Source organism: Cicer arietinum, chromosome 8, assembly GCF_000331145.2.
Source record: "Cicer arietinum cultivar CDC Frontier isolate Library 1 chromosome 8, Cicar.CDCFrontier_v2.0, whole genome shotgun sequence".
NCBI lineage: Eukaryota > Viridiplantae > Streptophyta > Magnoliopsida > Fabales > Fabaceae > Cicer > Cicer arietinum.
This window is the reverse complement of record NC_021167.2, coordinates 26,732,243-26,754,586: the sequence shown is the minus strand read 5'-3', so window position 1 is coordinate 26,754,586 and position 22,344 is coordinate 26,732,243. Positions and strand designations below refer to the sequence as shown.

The 22,344-nt window shown below is 28.1% G+C and overlaps 3 protein-coding genes across 4 annotated transcripts; 2 read left to right on the top strand and 1 right to left on the bottom strand.

The window, feature by feature from the left end:
- The first annotated feature begins 1,031 nt into the window (after positions 1–1,031).
- On the top strand, positions 1,032–4,089 carry NAC64 (NAC domain-containing protein). Its single transcript, XM_004512865.4, has 3 exons — positions 1,032–1,436; positions 2,426–2,691; positions 3,228–4,089. The coding sequence occupies exons 1-3, from the start codon at positions 1,283–1,285 to the stop codon at positions 3,780–3,782; spliced, it is 975 nt and encodes a 324-aa protein (XP_004512922.1). The 5' UTR covers positions 1,032–1,282; the 3' UTR covers positions 3,783–4,089.
- A 5,947-nt stretch (positions 4,090–10,036) lies between these two features.
- On the top strand, positions 10,037–14,177 carry LOC101499452 (caffeoylshikimate esterase-like). Of its 2 annotated transcripts, XM_004512864.4 has the most exons (9): positions 10,037–10,158; positions 10,357–10,537; positions 11,365–11,394; positions 11,753–11,879; positions 11,987–12,133; positions 12,632–12,762; positions 12,852–12,992; positions 13,166–13,264; positions 13,792–14,177. In XM_004512864.4, exons 2-9 carry the CDS (start codon positions 10,403–10,405, stop codon positions 14,017–14,019), a joined length of 1,038 nt encoding a protein of 345 aa, XP_004512921.1. In that variant the 5' UTR covers positions 10,037–10,158; positions 10,357–10,402; the 3' UTR covers positions 14,020–14,177. The 2 variants fall into 2 exon arrangements, with proteins under 2 accessions (XP_004512921.1, XP_073220408.1); XM_073364307.1 differs by lacking the exon at positions 12,852–12,992.
- An 811-nt stretch (positions 14,178–14,988) lies between these two features.
- LOC101499132 (CRM-domain containing factor CFM3, chloroplastic/mitochondrial) lies at positions 14,989–21,218 on the bottom strand. The gene is made up of 9 exons (XM_004512863.4): positions 20,281–21,218; positions 18,728–19,193; positions 18,512–18,642; positions 18,009–18,353; positions 17,571–17,727; positions 17,202–17,494; positions 17,054–17,113; positions 16,832–16,906; positions 14,989–15,698 (listed from the first exon to the last, which is right to left on the bottom strand). Exons 1-9 carry the CDS (start codon positions 21,076–21,078, stop codon positions 15,594–15,596), a joined length of 2,430 nt encoding a protein of 809 aa, XP_004512920.1. The 5' UTR covers positions 21,079–21,218; the 3' UTR covers positions 14,989–15,593.
- Positions 21,219–22,344: the final 1,126 nt, after the last annotated feature.

Below are 22,344 nucleotides of genomic sequence, written 5' to 3'. Positions count from 1 at the left end.
ACATTATTTTATTTGTATTTTGTGTGTGTTAGTCTTAATTAAATACATTAAACTGCTATTAGCAATTAAAATTTGGATACACATATCATTCAATCATTTCAGTAAAAAAAGAAATCATTTAATTAGAATTTTCATTTAGTGTAATAAATCAACTTCAAATTAAATATTATTAAAATATATTAAGAGTCTTTGAAGTGTTATTTAATGATAAGAATTTGACCTTGTAATCTCGAGGTTTAATCAATAACTTTGACATGTTTAATGTTACATCTCAAAAAACATATATATTCCAAAAATTTCAATTTTATCATATTTATAATTTGTCACATTTGTAGGTATTTTTCTATTTTATGCTATTAACTTGAATGCTATTAATTTGTTTGCAGAATCATCTTTTTTCCTACTTTAACTACTTTAAATTATATTGATCGATATAATTTCAACAAATTTTAATCAACGAGTGCCATATTTTTTAGTCAAAAAGCAAATCTAAGGTAGAGGATACAAATTTTATCCAGTACCGTTGTAAAATAGCCATTGGTACTACCATTATTAATAACAATTTTTTCTAAAAAAAAAATATTAAAAAACATGAAGTTCCGAAGCAAAATTATTTTATATTTAATTATTTATTTATATACCTATATTTTTCCTTAAATTTGTGTGAGAGAGATGACGGTGGGGGTGCAAACAATATATAAGTGTAAGCAAATAAAAATTGATAAAAGAGAATATGGTTAGAATTAGTCCATGTTCTCATTAGACTAAGCATGAAAGATTTTTTTGGTGGGTAGAAATGGGTGAAAGTGGTTGGACAGGATCATAGACAAAAAATAATAAAAAATTAATTAATTAATATCCATATACTAATTAATATATAGTGTAACATAGACTCTACCCCCTCGTGCACAAATTAATAACAACTAGTCTTCGTAATAAATTTTACAAAATCATATTATGTTACATAGTCTTCCTTATATTTAGAACAGCTTGTATATATATTAGTAATAATTAAAAATAGAGGATATATCAAATTTGTCAAAGGGTTAGATATGTATATTTTTAACAAAAATATGAAGACTAATTAATAATTTATTATTTATGAAAGCTTGATGTAGAAGGGTGAGTTATAAAAGCATAAGCATTTATAAGAGTTCATCTTGTTGATGTAATTGAGCTTACTTTTGAGCATCAATAATTTTGTACTTCATATATAGAAATTTGTGATAATTAAGGAAGGGGTGTATATTTACAAAAGGTAGGTTCATATAGCAATATTAATATGGAGGAAAATCTACCTCCTGGATTTAGGTTTCATCCAACAGATGAAGAACTCATCACACACTATTTAACAATGAAAATTTCTGATCATTCATTCACATCAAAAGCTGTTGCAGTTGTTGATCTCAACAAATCTGAACCTTGGGATCTTCCAGGTACCTATTTTATTTATTTATTTTTTTGTCAAAAAAGAAAAAGAAACCTAGTTTTTATTCATGTGTCTTTCTTAATTTCTTCAAAAACTATAACCATTTGAGATATACTTTAGAAAAAAAGTTTTTAAACTTTGATTAACTTTTTTGCAATGATAGTTAAGAAGGATTGTAACTTGGATGATGAGTATATATGTTTATAAAAACTAACTCAGAAATTTAAAATATATAGTTAACAATATTATTACTTTTCATGTTAATTAATTAAAGTTAACATTTTATCTCTTAATTTGTCTTTACTATATGATTATTCACTTTTATTTTTCACTAGCTTAAATTTCTTAACCAATTAATAACTTAAATATATGAAATTAAACTTTAGTATTTTCATTCTAAGATTGCAATTGATCATTTACATATTTTTAAGTTTATCAACCAAGATCAAATACACAAAGTCTTTTTTTTTTCTTCTTCTTTTGTTTATTCTCTTCATATACTATACAAAATATAGTAGCTATTTTGACCCATTCTAACTTTGAAAATAATATTCCATGTATTCTATATAACTAATTTTCAAAAAATACACACACACACACACTAATTTTCAACTCTTTAATTTTTTTATTAAATTGTTAGTTTGAATATAGCAAGTAACAAAAGTTGACAAATTAATTGGTGTATAGCTACTAGCTAATTGCCTAAAAAATATATACAATTTAATTCTTAAGTAAAAAAAAAATCAATGAAATAAGCAAGATATCAATAAATAGTTAATAGATTCAATTTGTATATATTACATGTTTAAAGAGTTTTTACACTTCTAATCAATCACAACTGTCAACTGTAAAATTAACCATTAAAAATATTTAACTTTTTGTATAATTATTTATAAAATCAAACACATAATTAATCGTGATGTATTGACAATATAAATTATTTTACACTGATAATGTATAAAAATTAATTGTGTCTGCGTGATGCATGTAAAACAGGTAAGGCTTCAATGGGGGAGAAGGAATGGTATTTTTTCAGTGTGAGAGATAGAAAGTATCCAACTGGACTTAGAACAAATAGAGCAACTGAATCAGGGTATTGGAAAACCACTGGAAAAGACAAGGAAATATTTCGTGGTGGAGTTTTGGTAGGAATGAAGAAAACCCTAGTTTTTTATAAAGGTAGAGCTCCAAGGGGTGAGAAAAGCAATTGGGTCATGCATGAATATAGACTAGAAAATAAACATCACTTTCGATCTTCAAAGGTTAGTACATTCTATATGCATTTCAATTGATTAATTAATATTTTCATAATCACATAAAATTCAATGTTTTTTTAATGAAAAATATGTTAGTATAATTAATGAGATTTATTTTTATGCATTGAAGGTATAAATTTTTTTTATAATGCAACCAATTAAAATATATCAAATAGGTATTTATAGAGATATTTTAGCAACCAACCTATAGTAATTTTATTTGATGCATGTGTAAATAAAATTTACATTGTCAATTTATACTAATTAAATTCATAATTAATTAGTATTTTGTTGGATATCAAATTCACAATCTCCTTATCATCTCTTACTAGATTCATACGATGACGAGTAATCATATAATTTATATGACGACGAATAATCATTTAATTTTAGTAGCTTTTTTTTAATCAAAAGTTACGTGTTAAAATAGAAATACAAATATTTTTCTTTGTTAGGTGTTATTCTATACAACATAAATATAGTTAATTAGTTTTCATTATAGTTTGATAATTAACATTTTGCAATATTGTTTGCTTTTGTAGGATGAATGGGTGGTTTGTAGGGTTTTCCAAAAGAGCATAGCATCAAAAAAACCACAACAAACATCATCCTCCCAACCACAATCCCCATGTGACACAACCTCAATAGTAAATGAATTTGGTGATGTTGAGCTTCATCATATGGATTATTCAACTAACAACATTTCACCACAAAATTTCAACACTAATAATGTTAACACAAATATGAACTTGACAATGAATTCATGGCCATCTTCAAGTGATGTTCCTCATTCTCTTCCAATATCTCTACCATGGCCTTCTAGCTTGTTGAATCCAAATAACATTAATGTAAATTCATTGCTTCTAAAAGCATTACAACTTAGGAGTTATCAACAACAAAGAGAAGTTGTTGCACCAACAAATATTCATCATTTTGCACCATACATGTCTCAAGTTGGAGTACTATCTCATTCTCAACTTGGAAATGACCAAAGTAATAATGATTCAAATATAAGTGCTTCTTCTTCAAAAGTTTTAGAATGTATGCCACAACATAATCAACAGGAGCAACCATTCAACTTGGACTCTATTTGGTGATATTGTTGTTTAAAGCATGCATGCATGAAGCTAATAAGCTATAGCTAACATTATGTATACACCATTGTGAATTATAATAATCCATTAATCCTTGTGAAAAATATTGGGATTTGTGGGGACTTTGTTATAATTATTAGTTTACTTTTTCACTTTCTTTGAATTCAGCAAAATAAACATAGTTGATGATGTTGTAAGCATATTGCAAATCAGTTCTTGTAATTAGGCACAATATATGATATAGGTTTCATGTTCTAGTATATTAACTTTGGAGAAAAAAATATAACAGAAGAAAAATATAACTTCTCTATATGTTAATTAGACCGTGATTAAAATTCCTATTGAGAAAAAATTTTCATTAGAACTCTCCTTATGTCTGTTTAAACAGTTTTTTGGTGGAGACTCCCATTGAACTTTTTGTAAACCCAATGTTCTTTTCACATTTAACAAAATTGAACTTTTCAATTGCATTGTTAAGACGAATGTTCCAACTTCTAGAAGTTTGATTTAATCGATAGAATTAACTGATGCAACTCGTAAACTTTGTTATGATTAGAAAGGATGTGAAACCTTCATATTGTGTCATCTACACGTCCACTTTAAGCTCACCATTAAAAAAAATGTGTTTTCACATCTATTTGCCCTATTCCATAATCATAGTAGGCTACTATAGCAAACATAATCCAAATTGATTCAATCATTGCCACAATGGAAAAGGTTTTGACATAGTGTATTACTTCTTTTTAATGATATCTTTTGGCAAGAAGACATGCTTTATAGATCACAACATTTCCATAAGTTTTGATATTTTTCTTGTAAAATCATTTAAATTCAATAGATTCTATATCCTTTGAAGCCTCAACCAAAGTCCAAACTTTGTTGATCTTCATCGATTCCATTAATTTGATATTCGATGACTTCTCGCCATTTATCATGGTCCAAACTTTGCATAGCCTCTTCATAGCTCTTATGGTCATCATCACTATGATTATCCTTAATCGTCATGTCATTTTGTATGATTAACTTTAATTTTTTGGGTGTGTGGTGTACCAAAATAGATCTTTTATAAGAGCCTTTTGCATTAGATTCATAGGTTGTTTGAACTCGTTCTAATACAGGTTCATCGGCCCTTTTTTGAGCTATAATCAGTTTCTTCAACTAAAGCAGTTGAAGTTGGTAATTTTGTATTAATTTTGAAACATTTAAGAAAGGGAACTCAACTTCATTCTTTTATTCTTGAGCCTTTGGTCATTCAACATTTTCTTGATCTTTATCAAGTTCTATTCCTTTACCATGACTTCTTTCTTGTGAGAAATTCCTTTTTTAGAAAGGTTCCCCCGCTAACCACGATGGTATATACCATTTTTTCTTTAAGATACTAAATGAATCTACACTTACTAGACCTTGCATCAAGTTTATATATTTACAATCTAAGCTAGACAACCCAAATTCTAATATGTTTTATATTAGGTTTACTTCCTTTCTGTATTTCATACAAAGTTGTAGAGAATTATTTAAAGACACTTTATCTAAAAGATATGCTGCAATTTTTAAAACATATCCCATAAATTTATTGGAAGATTAATGAATCTCATCATTGATCTAATCATATCTAATAAGATTCGATATATTCTTTTAATACATCTTTGTGTTGAATATATAAATACCATAATATGTCATTTCATTTAGTGACTTTAAAAGTTGTGAAATATAATAGTTTTTCATGACTAATGGAAACTATAAACATGATGCTTTAGTTTTACAAATTAAATTTGTATCATAGGGCTGGTTCATACTCTTAATCCTCGTAAGAATAGGAGTACGGATTAGAGGAAAGCCACAATAAATATGGAAGAAAATAACCTTATATTTCCTAATGATATTAACCTTATATTGTTATACGTACAATTTTATACAACATCTTTATTATTGTACTTTATAATTCAACTACCTTAGTCATCAAATTAATCTTCTATTTATTAGTATAAATTGTTAAATCTTGAAAAGTTAAAAGTAAAAGTAATTTTAATAATTAATAAAAAAAAACATAAATAAATTAAAATTTAAATATATGTTTGATCCTTGATAAGTAAGTATTTTTTTTTTCAACTTTAACCCTATAAATTGAAATTTATTTTAAAACCGTTTATGCTAATATTGACAGTTAAAACAAATTAAAATAACAAATAGAGAAGAGACAAAAACAAAAAACGCAAACGTACAAAGATGAAAATTAAATAAAAATATATATATTTAATTTTATAAAGGTTAAAGTTGAAAACCAAAATTATCAAATAAAAAAAATACTTAAAACTACATATATATTTAAGGCATAAATAAATAAATAATAAATAACATCAAGTTGAGAAGAAAAAATATACCTTGTGTTTCAATAAATTTCTGGACGGAGATATTAATCACTTTTAAATTTTAGGTACACCTTTGTGTGCATTTTCTCATAGTTGTTGAGTTTTAAATGGTGTATTTCTTTAAGTACATCTAAACATTAAATTCTCTTGCTTATAATAATTTCTACATTAAAAAGTGCCACATATATTTGAGACCGTTACATATGTAAAATTAATATTGATCAACATGGTATGGAATCACATGCATTGGTCAGACCAAAATCAGATAGTGTTGAAAAGTTTTTCCTCATACTCACTCTTTTATTTAATGAGATTGTTATTTGTTTCTACTTTCTTACTTTAATTGCTTTAAATGGGTGCAATTTCTCTTTTTCTTAAAGACTTACACACATCCAGTATTGATAAGTTTTTATTTTTCAATTTTTTTTAATTAAATTAATATTTAGTTTCAAACTAATTGAGATCTTTATAAATTTTTATATTTAGCAAAAATTTTGAAAAAAAGTAAAGCTAAAATATTTTAACAATTGATTGAAAATCAAATGATTTATATTATAAATTTATTAAGTCGATTTAAATTCGACGCATTAAACCAATAACTATATGACACAATTAGGATTGATAAAACATTTCCTTAATATATTGTATCTAACATAGACTACCTCACATGTTTTTACCAAATTAAGTATCTTAATTTTAAAATAAAAAATTACATAAAATGTAGGTCCAATTACCTAGACAATAAACCAAATGAAATAGAATTAATATATCTTCCATTATCTCTACCATGTCCATCTAACTTGTTGAATCCAAATAACATTAATGTAAATTCATTGCTTCTAAAAGCATTACAATTTAGAAGTTATCAACAACAAAGAGAAGTTGTTGCACCAACAAATATCTCATCGTTTTGCACCATACATATCTTAATCCTTTTTATTCTTTTTAATTTTACTTTCTTTTTTTCAAAAATTTTTTCGTTAGATTCAAAAGTTTGTATCATATAGATGAAATTATGCATGTAAAATTTAACACAAATATAAAATTTTGATTTTTCTCGGTAATATATCAAATTATTTGAAATTTTTAAAAAAATTACATGTATGATTTATATGATATAAATTTTCAATAAAAAAATAATAATAATAATTAAGATAAATAAAAAGAATTGAAAGAGGTTTGATTTATATTATTTCGATATCTCATATAGAGTTGTAGAGAATATTTTGAAGACACTTTATTTAAAAGTTGTTTCCTAAGCATACCCCACAAATTTATATGAACTCCATCATTGATATAACCATTACTTATAAAAGTTTGATTTTGTATTTCAAACTCAAAATTGTGTTGATTATGAATACCATGATGTGTCTTCTCATTTAGTTCGCTAAAGTTTGGTCACTTTAAAAGTTGTGAAATAGAATTGTATTTCATGGTTATAAAAGCTATAATGGTGATGTTTTAATATTACAAATTAAATTAGTACCATATGCTCTAAAGCACATACACCTTTAAGATTAGGTGTTTCACCGTATTTCATATTTGATATTTGAATGCATTTCAGAAGAAATTAGCCTATGAAATTTGGATATGTAGTACAAATGCGATATGATAAAGATATGCAAAAAATTTGAAATTTAGGATACGTTAGCAAATTTTTTATTAAAAAAAATTATATACATGTAGAATAGTTATAAAGAAAGATATATTGGTTATTCTTAATAAATTTAGAATTACAATGATCATAATTTATATAATATATTTTAATTTATGAGTTAAAATATCAACAAAAATATCATCAAAAGAATTTAATAAATATTAATTTTATTCAATAGATAATAATTTAAAAGCATTTTTAATTGTCTCATCCATAAAATAAAATAAAACATATTTTCTATGTCTAGTTCATCAATTGATGGTTTTTCCAATGCAAGAGTAACAACTAGATAATCTACATATCTATGTCCAAAAAGATAGTGTCACCTTTTTCATTTCCTTGATTTTCATAAGATACATAATAGAAATATCCAATAAAATAACATTTTTTAAGTAAAAATAATAATTTTGATACTTCTAAAATACTTATTCGTAAAAATCCATGAAGCATCAATATTAAATACCTATTTTATACAAGTACATTTCTATTTTTAAAGTATTTAGATTTCGTAGAAATTAATCTTCTATTTGCTAATAATATATTGACTTTAGCTTCTTAAACAAATTGTTAATTAAATCTTTAAAAGTGAGAAATTGTTGAAAATAATGTAAAAATTTAGTAATTAAAGTAAAAAGCAAAAATGAATATCTTGTAAACCAAGTTAGAAAAAATCATTTTATGTACCAATATATAAATCTTTGTATGCATTTTATCATAGTTGTTGAGTTTCAAATGGTGTATTTCTTTAAGAACATCTAAACATTAATAATTTCTAGACTAAACCATATATATATATATATATATAAATATGTAGGTGGGTTCAGTCAAATTGAAGTAGCCAGGCAGGGTGCACAGAGAGACTTACAACTACAAGTACCACATTAATTTGAGACCATTACATATGCAAATTTAATATTGATCAGTATGGTATGGAAGCACATGCATTGGTCAGACCAAAATCAGATAGTGTTAGATTAAGCATGTCCATAAGAAAGATAAATTCTTCATCTTACTCACTCTTTTATTTATTGTTTGATTGATTTTAATTTTGAAGGAGTCAAAATCAATTATAAATGTATGAAATTGATTTTGATACTTATATTTGTATGATGTCGAATTGAATTTATCATTTTTTCAGAATTAATTTTAATTTGAAGTTAAAATTTATAACTTTTAAGTTGGAATATGATTTTGGCATTAAAATTTATTGTTAAATTTATTATTACTTAAATATATTCAAATATAAATTTTAATATGACTTTTCTAATGGATGATGTACTTTACTAGATCTTTTAAGAGGCTCTTGCATTGGATTCATAGGATGTTTGAACATAAATAATTTTACATTCAACTCAATTTTAATTAAAATTAATTTTATAAAATTAATTAATTCAAAATCAAATTTAATCACCACATAATATATTGACTATTCCAAAATGGAAGAAAAAGGAAGATAATGGTAATTTAACCAATCTATTTCATTATCTTGAAATGGTAATTCGTCATTAGTTTCTTCATCTTATATTGACTATTCTAAATTCTACAGTAATTACAAAAAGAATTTTATCTCTGTAATACAAATTGTAAAAAAATATTCATAAATAAAATATATAATAAGTTTATACAAATAATTTAATTATTTATATTAAAAAATATATTGTTAGTCTATTTAATACAATATATTATAGATAAATTTTACTCTTTACAATATCATTGAACTCAAATCTTAAATTACTATTGTTGATTGATATATTTTCTTTGTTTGACTTTAATTTACATTTTATATAGATAAACATTCTTATGTATTTTTTTCATATTAGTTAAATTTAATACATTAATTTTAAAAATATATTTTATTTATTGTCTTTATATTTGACTCTCATGAAATTATTGTTAACTTAGCCACTACTTTGAATAAATATTCTATATTTCATGCTCCACTAAATTAATCACACATCTTTTGCTTAAGTAGTGCTAAGTTCATCCATTTATCTTTAGATAGTTATCTACCTTCTAAAAATATAGTTAAATATATGAATTTTAAATAAACATTGCAAGTACTTAACATAGGTATACATATTGTTTAGACTTGCATTTAGGAAATTTTGGGAGATTTAAGATAGTATAAAGAAACACAAGAGAATTCTAGACATTTGTGTTAAAAGATAGAAAGTAGATATCCCTATCATAAATGTATAAGGTGAGAAAACATTAATTAACTCACCATCCACTTGTAATTTAATTTTGAAACCAAACTCCTATGACATATTATATATATTGCTCTAACCCATTAGTACCATGACACTTCACTCTCTTCTTGTGCTACTTCTTCATACTCACCATTATATTATTGGTGCGAGTTATTGTTAATTCAAACATGCACTCTAATATATTAAATATTTATACAATTTTTTATCATCTGAACTGCAGTTACGAAATATTTTGAGTGTTATTTATTTTCTTAACGTGTATATAATATATGATTATATTTTGATTTTGTAGAGAGAAATTAGAAACGTGTATAATATATGATTGTATTTTGATTTTGTAGAGTGAAATTAGAAAGGAGGAAGATAGTGTTGTATTAAAAGGAAAAAATGGGAGAAATAGAAGAAATGAGTGAAGAGTTGCAAAGCATTTATTTGTCCAACATGGATGAGGCACCTGCCAGAAGGCTTGCTCGTGAGGCTTTCAAGGATGTTCAGTTTGCTATTGATCATTGCTTATTTCAGGTTATCTCTTGTAACACATACTCTTTTCAAAACAAAATATAAATAAAAAATATTTGAAAATTTAATATATTTAGTTTAAATTATAATCAAATAATTTAAATATTTTTTTTATATATTTTAGTATGTGTTACAAGAGAAAAACAAAAAACATTATACTAACAATTAACAGTTTTTTAATTTATATTTGAGATTTTGATAAATAAATGTTTGCTTGTGTATAAATATATAAATAGTAGAGGTAATAGAAGTAACAAAAGTTGTCTAAAAAAAAGTAGTAACAAATATTGATGATTCATTAAACAAAAGACTTTACTTAGATAGTTTATTATTGAATAGTAATATAAATCTTAGAAATACTACATTTATAATTAATTTTTAATATTACTAAAATACCCTTGATTTAGGTGGGAGAATCTTGCAACTACATCTATATTAATTTCTTCAAATAAAAAAACAATGTATATTACTTGAAATTCAGAAATAAAAGTGAGTGATTACTTCAAGTGTCAGACTTTATCTTTATTATCTCCATGACTTGAGTTTTTCTCAATTGAAAGACTAAAAATTTCATTGCTTTTATTTTTTTTTTCTCTTTATGTGTGAAAATATCTATTTTATGAAATTAAATTCAGTTTAGATTGGTTAAATTTAATGTAATTTAATTTCACAAAATGGAAAAAAAAATTACAATTTTAGATTGAAACTTGTGATTAAATTTTCCTTGCTTAAACCATATGATGCTCATAATTTTATATCATATAATAAAAATAAAATGTGAAAACAGAGGATTGTAGCTCATTAATCTGTTTCTTTGAAATTTTCTACAGTTCCCATCAGATAGGGTGAAGATGGAAGAGGTAAAGAACTCTAAAACATTCTTCATACAATTATAGTTTCACAAAATTATTCAGAAACAGTTATAAAATAATTATTAGTGTTACTTTAATTAATATTTATTTTTTTTCTTTCTCAATTTTACTTTTAAATAAAATAGTATTAAAGAAGTACTAATCAACTTTTTTTTTAAGATGTGAGAAGGTGAAATTTTTATTAATCAAAGTTGCATTAATATTTTACAATTGTTTCTGAAAATATTTGAATTCATTATTTTGATATTACAAGATTAAACTCTTATGATTATGATTGAGGTAACACTTCGAATGTAAAAAGTACTAATCAATTTATTTGGAAATAATTTCAAATATTCATGTACAGGTTTATGAAGTGAACTCAAGAGGATTAAAAGTATTCACTAAAAGTTGGCTACCAGAAAAATCTCCTTTGAAAGCAATTGTTTGTTATTGTCATGGTTATGCAGACACTTGCACATTTTACTTTGAAGGCATGAAAATATAGTATTATATAAAATAAATAATAACTTTATTTATTTATGAATAAAAGAGAAAGATAATTTGTATTTAATTTTATGTTGTATATATTTTCTATTAGGAGTTGCAAGAAAATTAGCATCATCTGGATTTGGAGTATTTGCATTGGATTACCCTGGATTTGGTCTTTCTGATGGTCTTCATGGTTATATTTCTAGCTTTGATGATCTAGTGAATGATGTCATTGAACATTTCTCAAAAGTTAAGGGTAAGATATAAAATTTCCTTTATTTCAAAATCATACAATACAATAGTTATGTTTCCTTTATCTCATTTTTTTATTGTGTAATCTTGTTCTTATTTTTATTAATTATGTTTTTAATTAATTTGAAAAATAAAAATCTTTGTATATTTTAAGGACTTCAAATGCATAATTTTTTTTACATAGGCTAGAATTAATATTTAATGAAGGTAAATTAAGAATAAATAGTTCGGAAGAACCTGAAATCTAATTCTAGCAGAAACAATTATTGGTTAAACTTTACTTACTTTCGACCGAATACTGAGTTACTAGGGACTCATTTCTCTGAGAATCAGAGAGTTAAAAGAGAATTTTTTTTTTTTTTTAATATTTGACTAGTTTTGCTAAGACTAAAAGCTATGAAGCACTGACATAGACACTAGATACGACATTATCATGTTGACATTTGTAATAATTTAAAAATTAGAAGTATATGTGATTAATGTTAGTGGTTTTGAATGACAGAACAAAAGGAGTATGAACATTTACCAAGCTTCTTATTGGGTGAGTCAATGGGAGGAGCAATTGCTTTGAAAATTCACTTCAAACAACCTAATGAATGGGATGGTGCTGCTCTTATTGCACCTTTATGCAAGGTATGCTATCCTTCAATTTAAAATACAATTAATAAAATTAATTAATTTCTTTATCTAAATGTAATTAAACTAATTATTTTATTGAGTAGTTTGCAGAAGATATGATTCCACATTGGTTGGTGATGCAAATACTAATTGGTGTAGCTAAGGTTCTCCCTAAAACTAAGTTAGTTCCACAAAAGGAAGAGGTGAAAGATAATATATATAGAGATATGAAAAAGAGAAAACTAGTAAGTGTTGATTGAATGCATGTGTTAAAAATATTATATTGTCTTTGATTGGTGCATAAATAATAATCTCATAGACATATTACAACATGGTTGAATTAGTTTGAAGTGAAATGAAGGAAATAATTTATGTTTGTCTTGTTCTAATTTTGATGTTTGTGAGTGATTTTGTCTAGGCTCCTTATAATGTGTTACTCTACAAGGATAGACCAAGACTAGGAACTGCATTGGAGTTGTTTAAAGCCACACAAGAGCTAGAACAAAGATTGGAAGAAGTAAACCTTTCCATCTTACTTTCTTTTTAGCACAATTTAATTTAATCGCTTTTCTTACTTAATATGAAAATCAACTTAACATATCTATCCAAAGTTGAATTTTCATATCACTGTCAAAACAAATTTACATCGTCAATATATCACAACTAATTATATATGTGATTGTAAAAGTAGTTATGATAAAAAAAAACAAATATTGTTAATGGTCAGGAGATTGTGATTGATTGACGGTGTAAATTTTTTTTGCACTGACAGTGCATATAAATTAAATTTATAAATTGAATGAGAAATCAGAAATCATTTTGTAAATGTAAGGACATTTTGTAAATTTTAGGGACTAATTAAAGTTTGATATAAGGATTAAAAACAAAATTTATAATAATTATAGGTACTAAAAATTACAATTAACCCTTAATTTATATAACTTTTATTCAGCTACAATATTGGACATGTTTAATTTCTTGTATTGTTGTGTAACTTTTCTCTATGTGAATAAAACTAACTAAAAGAATTTGAATTGTTAAAAGGTTTCTCTTCCATTATTGATCATGCATGGAGAAGCTGATATTATAACTGATCCATTAGCTAGCAAAGCTTTGTATCAAAAAGCTAAAATCAAAGACAAGAAACTCTGTCTCTATAAAGATGCTTTCCACACTCTTTTAGAAGGTGAACCTGATGAAACTATATTTCATGTGCTTGATGATATTATATCTTGGCTTGAAGAACATAGCAACACAAAAAACAAAGTTTAAGAATCAATGCTTCAAAGCAATAGGTGTTTGGTTGGATGTATTAGTTTATTTTATTTTATTTTCATCGATGTAGTTCTTTATCTTATTTTTTTTGCAATAAATTAGTCTTAAAAGTTTAAAAATATCTATATTATTTAACCAAAACTCATTTTTTTTTATCAATGTCTTGTTACGAAAAATCTTATTTGTCTATTTAAAAACAATGACTAAAAGTTTTAAATATAAACTATTAACGATTGAACAATATAAAATTTATTAAATATAAACGACTAACTAAATAAGAAAAAATATATAAAACATTGACAAAAAGTTGTGGTGAAAGATCTATTTTCCTACCAATGTCGCGCTATTCTTTCAAAATCATGAATATAGTAACATGTGTTAAATAATCTCGACTATTGATTTAGATCAGACGATCGAGTTCGGCAATTGCATGTGACAAGAACATGGAATCTATTTCCATGTTGCATCATGTGTACTATTAGTTTGTTTTGGAATTTTAGAAAAGAAGCTTTCTCAAGAATTTGTTCTTGGTTTCAATTCAAATCATTTATGTCATATCTTACATGGTGCTGTGTCAGAATGGCCATTATTCATTTTGGCTGATCTTAGACCAATCACAAAATGTGTCTACATGTATCATAAATATTGTGTTGCTAACTGTCCTCTTCTAGCAAATACCTATAAATCCTCTTTTCACCATATAATAATAACATGAACCTAACTTGAGGAAATAAATATAATTTTCACTTGTGCAACAAATACTTTATCACATTCAATCAATATTGACAAAAAGAGAAGTGAACATAACATTGTGCATCTTATCTCATTACATCATAGTACATTTATTGTTCACTCCAAGACAATAAAAAAGCAACAAAAATATAATGTAGGAAAGGCATAATAATATCACAATAGTCAATAAAAGTTTGCTTTTTAAAAAAATGATAATAATATCACAATAGTAAGTAAAAGAGAGTAACAATATTCTTTACCATTATGAACTACCTAAATGAGTATATCCTATTACAATGTGAAGAAGAATTTACAATAATCATTACATCATAGTGTTTTCCTTCATGCTACTCAAAACTCAGCTAGCATCCTTTAAGATACTAATTCAAAAAGTAGTGAAAGATCAAGTGCTATTCAAATGAAAAACCAGGGGCAATAAGGTAATTTGATGACGAGTTTTCGCTGATGCAGCCTGCGTGACAACAATGATGTGTAGGCACCCAAAAGAGTTTGAGAAGGAAGTTCAGGGTTCAAACTCTAACTACTAACTTAACAATATTGGAACTAACATTTGCCTATAAAAAAATAACTCTGAATAACTCACTTGATATTTTCGGCTAAGAATGTGAAAATATAAAAATTGATGTGAGTAAGCTTGCCTTTTGATTACCCTAAAGTATCAGAATCGCGGAACCGATGAGATCATTTTCCCTTTAACTGTTGTAGTGTTGTTGCAAGCTTTTGAAAACTTATGAGCTATGCAATCAAATAGCAAAGTTGATACAATAGCAGCTGTCATCATTGAAATGAAACTTCAAGGAAAATATGTCAACCAGCCTTCAAGGATGACCATCGATGTCGAGTTTTGAAAACTCGGAGTCCTCGTCTTCATCCCAATCAGTGTCTTCCTCGTCATCAAAACCATCGGAATCTTCATCCTCACTCTGAAAATAACAATAACTCGACAAATTAATTGCTGTTGTAATGAAAAACTATTTTGTTAATATTTTCTTTATATTAACTTTTCTCGTCTTTGCCCCTTTTCAGCTGATAAGTAAATGTAATGAAATGCTTAAATTACATTATTTTCCCCTTTAATTTTAAAAATTACACTTCCCTCCCTTGAGAGTTGAAATGTGATGCATGTAATGTTAAAGTATTTCAATACAAATGTTACTTTCTCTTCAATTTCTAGTGTTGATAGTATCTAATTTTGAACACCTTAAAATTGAGTTTAAAGCTTAAGAAGATGAATTGAAGTTTTAAACACCCTTATTGATCCACTATAAAACTCCACTCAAAATATTCATTTCATCTTCCAAAATACCCAAGTTGATAGCAGGGTTTTAGAATTAGCTTTAAACGATGGTGGATGCTACGGTGGACCACCATCGTCGACCAATACTTAAAAGTCATATGAAACTCGAACAACGATTGATGGCGTGACTCTTTTCGTCTTTACGGATAAGACAATGACTTGATCGATGTCAGTGTGATAAAAATTAAGGAAAACAAATGTGTTCCTCAAAATTCAACTCATCGAATCAGCATCAATCTGGTCACTGTCTTAACCGTAGATACAAGGAGGGTCGTTAACTTGTACTTCTTAAGAGTTTCGTCGATCGTCGTTAGAATTTCAGATTATTGTTAAGCACCAATTCACAGTCGACCACGTACACCTTAGAATCTGCCTCCAACGATGTCAAAAATCACAAAGACAGTACATTCTTTCATCTATCTAGGAAGGGAGTGTAATTTATTTAGTTAGCGGAGAGGATGGTGAAATTTACACTGCCTTTCTATACTATTATTATATTCCAAGACTTACCGCCTAAGGTTTCAGTTTCTCAACTGAGTTAGGCATAACTCAACCCTACAAAACCGATTTGTAAGATGAGTGATGTCTCGCACCTATAAACACTTGTTCAGACAATATCTCATCCAATGTGAGATTATCAACAGTTTCTATGAAAAACTAAACTACCATTAGGAGGAAATTATTAAATTGGAAAAACTTATCTGATAGCATTCCTATAATAAAGCAGAAAATAATAGGGAGAGAAGAGGTGTATCTCACTTGGGTGAATTCTGAGTTGTGATCTAGTTGGTTTTCATGCCCTTCCTTCATGCTCCACTCATCGTCAGATAGACCCTAAATAATTTTAATGCAATTAATTCAACAAGCTGATATAATGACCTTAACAAGCGAGAATTAAGGACATAAGATAATCAAATATGAATCGTTCAAAAAAAAAATTGGAGCTAATTGATGATTTCACATGTTGAGGTTGATACTTACAATTTCTTGTTTCATTTGTTCTATTGTTGTTTCCAATTCCGTAATATGGTTACTTAGAGCCTGCAAAGTTCATGCATGATCAAAACGTTACGTCGCGAACATACAACGGATAAATGAATTAGTAATTTGTAGCATAGAAAACAGGAACCTCGTGGCGTTGCATGGCTACAGAACGCTTCAATGCCTTTGCCTTCGTTAAAAGGTTTCTTGGTCTTAGACTAATAGGCCGCTTATAATTCTTTCCACGATAGTAAATAAGAGCAAATTCTTTAGAAACTTTCTCTATTGCCACGAGTATTCCACCACTTTCATATTCCAATAACCTTGCTGTGTCTTCGACAAAAGCAAGATTCTTTTGTTTTGTTATCAATTTTACAAGTTCTCGATGCTTCCAATGCAGATGCATGTTCTCAATGACACCATCGAAAACACCACGTATACCTAAAGATTATTGTAAAAGATGTCATTATAGCATTGTTTGATTAAAGCAACTTTTGAACGGTCAAAAATTACTCACCGAGTGGTAAATACGGCTTCATTCTTAAACCAATCCTGCGGAACACGGCACGTTCTTCATCTGTGATTGTTTCCTGGTCATAATCAGGACCAACTGGAACCATGGATACTTCTATTTTGGCTAACAGCTTTTCTGCTCGAATCTTTTTGGTCTGGGCCTATTCACGCATTAGAGTGGTAAATATAAATCATTGTTATTTATGTGGGATTTATATATGCATGTATTGTAGAAAAGCACAATGTCTTCAAATAGTGGCAATAGCCGCGCCATAGCACTATAGCATAGTAGAATTTGAAGAAATCGCTATCGTTCTGCTTTACGCTATGTGTTGTCAAATGGCAGCTACGTCGTTGTAGCATAGCAGAACTTGAACAAACCATTAATTTCTGCGCCAAATACTACGCAAGGCATAACTTCACAAAACATGTGGATACTTACAAGAGAGAGTCGGTGTTCAATTTGTTTGACAAGCTTAACACTCTTGGCTTTGGCAGCTTCTTCGATCATCCTCTCACGTTCTTCAGTAGATATGTCCCTTCCCCAACGAGCCTGCGCCTCATAGAACTCTGCTAAAGTTCCTGCCAGTACTGTTGCTTCACCTTGTCCAGACGGAGTTGCAACAACAGCTTTGCACCGCACCTTCTCTTCAACATCCTGCACCTCTTTCGTCAATTCCTGTCTTTCAGCCAAAACTGCAGCTACCCCTGTTGGAACAAAGTCCTTCCCGCGATATATAACTATGTAATATTTATCCCTTAGCAGCAAAGTACCTCCTGTTAACGTCTGCACCATAACAGAAAAGAGAAATCAAGTTTCCAAAATTCAAGTTAACAGAACTAATGTCTTGTTCAATGTTCTAACCTTACCATGTCTTAGCAACAAAAGGATATGACTATTAAAAAAAAGATTTAGTGAATAATTTTCAAATTACAAAGCCATACCACAAGTTCGTCGGCCATAAGTTTATTGTTTGTGTTCTGGATACCAGGTTTAACGGCAATCTTTGCAATTAAACTTTTCTCCCAAAGCTTAAGAATAGCACATGCTAGGCCTTGGTGATATCTATTTCTCCCTTCATAAAGTTCAGGAAAAACAATTATTATTAAGTAAAAAGAAAAAAAAATTAATAAAATATTGCGGCGAATGAATTTATTTACCTAGGGCAAAATGACATGGAAGTGACTTTGCGATTTTCCTCAAATCAGTAATCTCTGCGCTTGTTAGTCGAGAACGCATTCCAGTAGGAAGAAGCCTATAAGGTGTTTTGTAACCAGGAATGTCACGGGGAAGTAAATCAGCATCAACGGGAAGTATTCCTGTACCCCACCATTCAAAAAATCGAGGACCTAAACCATCGAGAAGCGCATTGTACTCTGCTTCCTCTTTCGTCATGTTCTCAGGCTGTTCGTCGTTCCTCCTAACTTGCGCACTATTTTTTAGGGATGCGGTTGTGCTACTGTCTTTTGTTCTTGACGAACTTTTTGATGAGACGTCCGGCACAAAAAAGCCATCACCTTCTTTTGCATCGAGTTCCTTCGAGGAGTTTGGCCCTTGGTAATTTTTACCACGATACACCATCATAACACTTCCTGCTCTCCATGTAACCAATCCTCCTGTTCGGCGCTGTACACTACAACTGGTCAGTTGACATGTTCTTCAATTCAACGGCAAAAGTAAACAACACCATGCAACATATGAGCATGATATTTTACAAATTAAAATTAGGCACTAAAGACATAATGAAATGCTAGTGTTTATCTAATTAACATGGAATTATCATCTTAATCAGTAAAAAAGTTCAAATAATTAAAATCAAATATAATTAGAAGTGTCTGTGAAATCACCCTAAACCCTAAGCACAAATACCAAAGTTATGACACAACATGGCTACAGTTTCAAAGTGGGAGTTCTAACTTGTTTCAAATGCAACAGAACTAGTGTTGTTAAATGGCACCCATGGCACCGCCATAGCATAATGGCATTGCAGATTTTTCGACAACCGTTATAGGCAATTTCTGAAGGGAAGCGTGCCATGGCAGCGCCATAGTCTACAATGGAATGTCTATATGACAGACTTTTTGTCTTCCGCCATCGACAACACCGGACACGAAACACAAGATCCACCAAAACAAGAACAACACCAAACAAAAGCAATTACTCATGTCAGACATGCATGCATACATTTAATGGCATCTGAGTTGACTTATTTGGCCTAATCTCATGACATAACTTATACTAGTTTTTGAATATACTTATAATTTATAAATAAAATAAGTATTAGTATGAGTGTAAGTTGTTTTTATTTCAATAATATATCCTAACAAGCACTAAATTAAGCTCTCCATCTCTCCATACAATCACATAAACAAGCACTTAATTAAATTCTCTAGAATATCATATATTCGTAATCATATTGAACAGTATTGTCAGCTATAGTGCTATGGCGTAGTTGAATTTGAACAAACCACTATTGTTCTGCGATATGTTGTTATTTAGTACAAAATGTTGTCAAATAGCAGTTATAGCGGCGGCGCTATAGCACTGTAGCATAGCAGAATTTGAACTAATCAATATTTTTCGTGATCCATGATTGACAACATTGGTATTGAATAAGCGCTTAATTAAACTATTTAACCAGGTACGCCATTGTCAAAATGAAATAAAGTAATGTAAATTAAGCAATTCAAAGCAAGTACAAAAAGAAAGAGACCTCAACAATCTCATGAGCAACCCTCATATTCTTAGCAAGCTCCTCATGAAACTTAAGCCTAACCAACTCTTCCTTCCTCCACCTCTCATGAATCTTCTCCATAACCTCTTGTGTTAATCCAGCTTTTGGAACACTAACCCTCTCTCTCACACGCATTCCCTCTCTCCTCAACCTCCTCAACAATTCATCCTCAAGTGTCAATTCAGCCAAAGATGGTGCCTTTATTGTCCTCTTCTTTAACCCCTCTTCATCAATCCCAACATCACCACCACCCATTTCCCTTTCTTCTTCTCTCTTCCATGGCAACACCATTTCATCTTCCTCTTTATCCTCATCGTCCAATAAAGCATCCGGTCGAACCCATTTTCTCTTCAACAATTCACTCAATTTCTCATCACCACTAACAGGTAATTCACTCACTTCAACTTCTTCTTCTTGTTGTTCTTTCTCACCTTCTTCTTCAGCCAACCCTAGATTCCTCAACCGAAAAACGATTCTTTCAACCGGATTTTTCGGTTTATTATTATCATGTTGAAGATTCAAAGATTCATTTTTGATGGGTGATTCAGTGACCCTTTTGGGAGAAGAGAGCCAAGGTGGTGTTGGGTTGGAGTTTGATTTGGGAGATGAATGATGGGTGGTTTTGAGAGAAGAGAAAATAGGAAATGAGGGTTTTGGATGAGAGAGAAAGTGAATAGTGAAATAGGAGCGAGAAAGGTTTATGAGTGAGAATGATGAATTGTTGTTGAAAGGAAGCTGTGATGATGATGGTTTGCATGTGGTGTTTGGGAACGCCATTGTTGTTGTTAGTGTTGCATTTTGAAGCTGTTTGTGTTTGGAATTATGAGAAAGTTGCAGAATTTTTGAATGAATTTTTTTTGGGGAAGTTAAGGAGATGATGATGATGGATAAGGTTGTTTTCGGAGAGATTTTTGTTTTGATTTTGTGAAAAGAAAAACAGAACAAAGTTCTCTTTTTTTATTTGTCTGTGTGGAAACAACTTTTATTTATTTTATAAAAAAAAAAAAAAAGAAACTTTTATTATCATTTTTTAATTTGTTTGATGAAAACATTGTTTTTTACACTTTCATTGTTTTTAAAATGTTTATGTATCCTTACGATTTATCTTAGTGCAAATATAGTTTTTTTTAGGTTTCTCAATCCAAAAGAGCAAACAAAAGGTGTAATATCAGTTTTACACTTACACTTGACAATAATAATAATCGTTTGATTTTGTTATCTCAATTGTAATTATTATAAAATAATTATATAATATGTATTTGTATTTGTTATTAATGTAAATGATTTTCTACTGATAATGTATAATCATTAAATTCAATCTAAAACTCTTGTTCCCCTCACCTTCATCCTAGATTAGTTGAGCAGAGGAAAAGAGTTGAGTACTAACAAATAAAAACCTTGAATTTTAATTTCAGATTTATTAGATTTTTGTTTTATAACATGAAGAAAAAGGGAAGAAATATAAGACGAATTTTTTTAATTAATATAAAAAATAAAATAAAAAATTTACGGATCGTTTCATTAAAGAAAGATTGCCTTTAATGTCCAATTCGAAAAATTGGTCAAATTTATAGGATTATGACAAATTTTTACCTATAATTCTATCAATAAATAAAATCATAAATAATCTATGATGTGATTTGAATCATTGATAGATAAGTAAAATTAACTACATGTATTATATTAACAAATTAGTTAATTCTCTTTAAATTCCTCGTAACTTTCACATAGAGTATTTTTTAAAGTAACATTATACATATATTTAATCTGTCTGATAAATGATAAGGTCATCTAATAGTTGCATGTGCATATCTTTATATTGGTTATTGAATATAAACACTAAACAGCAAATATGAGACATATCAAAATCTAAACTTTAAAAAACAAATAATCAAAAGGAGGGATAGAATGGGAACTGATTCATCTTCGAGAGAAAAAAACATCATTTTAACTTATAATAGTATTAATTAAAGTTCACATAAATATTGAATCATTAAACAAAATTTCCTGTGCAAATGTAAATACAGCAAAAAGATTGAAGAA

Coding starts and splice junctions, on each gene's coding strand:
- LOC101499452 (XM_004512864.4), top strand. CDS start 10,403: ATGGGAGAAATAGAAGAAATGAGTGAAGAGTTGCAAAGCATTTATTTG. Junction 12,993..13,165: donor ATATGAAAAAGAGAAAACTA/GTAAGTGTTGAT, acceptor GATTTTGTCTAG/GCTCCTTATAATGTGTTACT. Junction 13,265..13,791: donor TAGAACAAAGATTGGAAGAA/GTAAACCTTTCC, acceptor AATTGTTAAAAG/GTTTCTCTTCCATTATTGAT.
- LOC101499132 (XM_004512863.4), bottom strand. CDS start 21,078: ATGGCGTTCCCAAACACCACATGCAAACCATCATCATCACAGCTTCCT. Junction 18,643..18,727: donor TCCATGTCATTTTGCCCTAG/GTAAATAAATTC, acceptor AACTTTATGAAG/GGAGAAATAGATATCACCAA. Junction 17,495..17,570: donor GAAGCCGTATTTACCACTCG/GTGAGTAATTTT, acceptor AATAATCTTTAG/GTATACGTGGTGTTTTCGAT.
- NAC64 (XM_004512865.4), top strand. CDS start 1,283: ATGGAGGAAAATCTACCTCCTGGATTTAGGTTTCATCCAACAGATGAA. Junction 1,437..2,425: donor TGAACCTTGGGATCTTCCAG/GTACCTATTTTA, acceptor CATGTAAAACAG/GTAAGGCTTCAATGGGGGAG. Junction 2,692..3,227: donor ATCACTTTCGATCTTCAAAG/GTTAGTACATTC, acceptor TTGCTTTTGTAG/GATGAATGGGTGGTTTGTAG.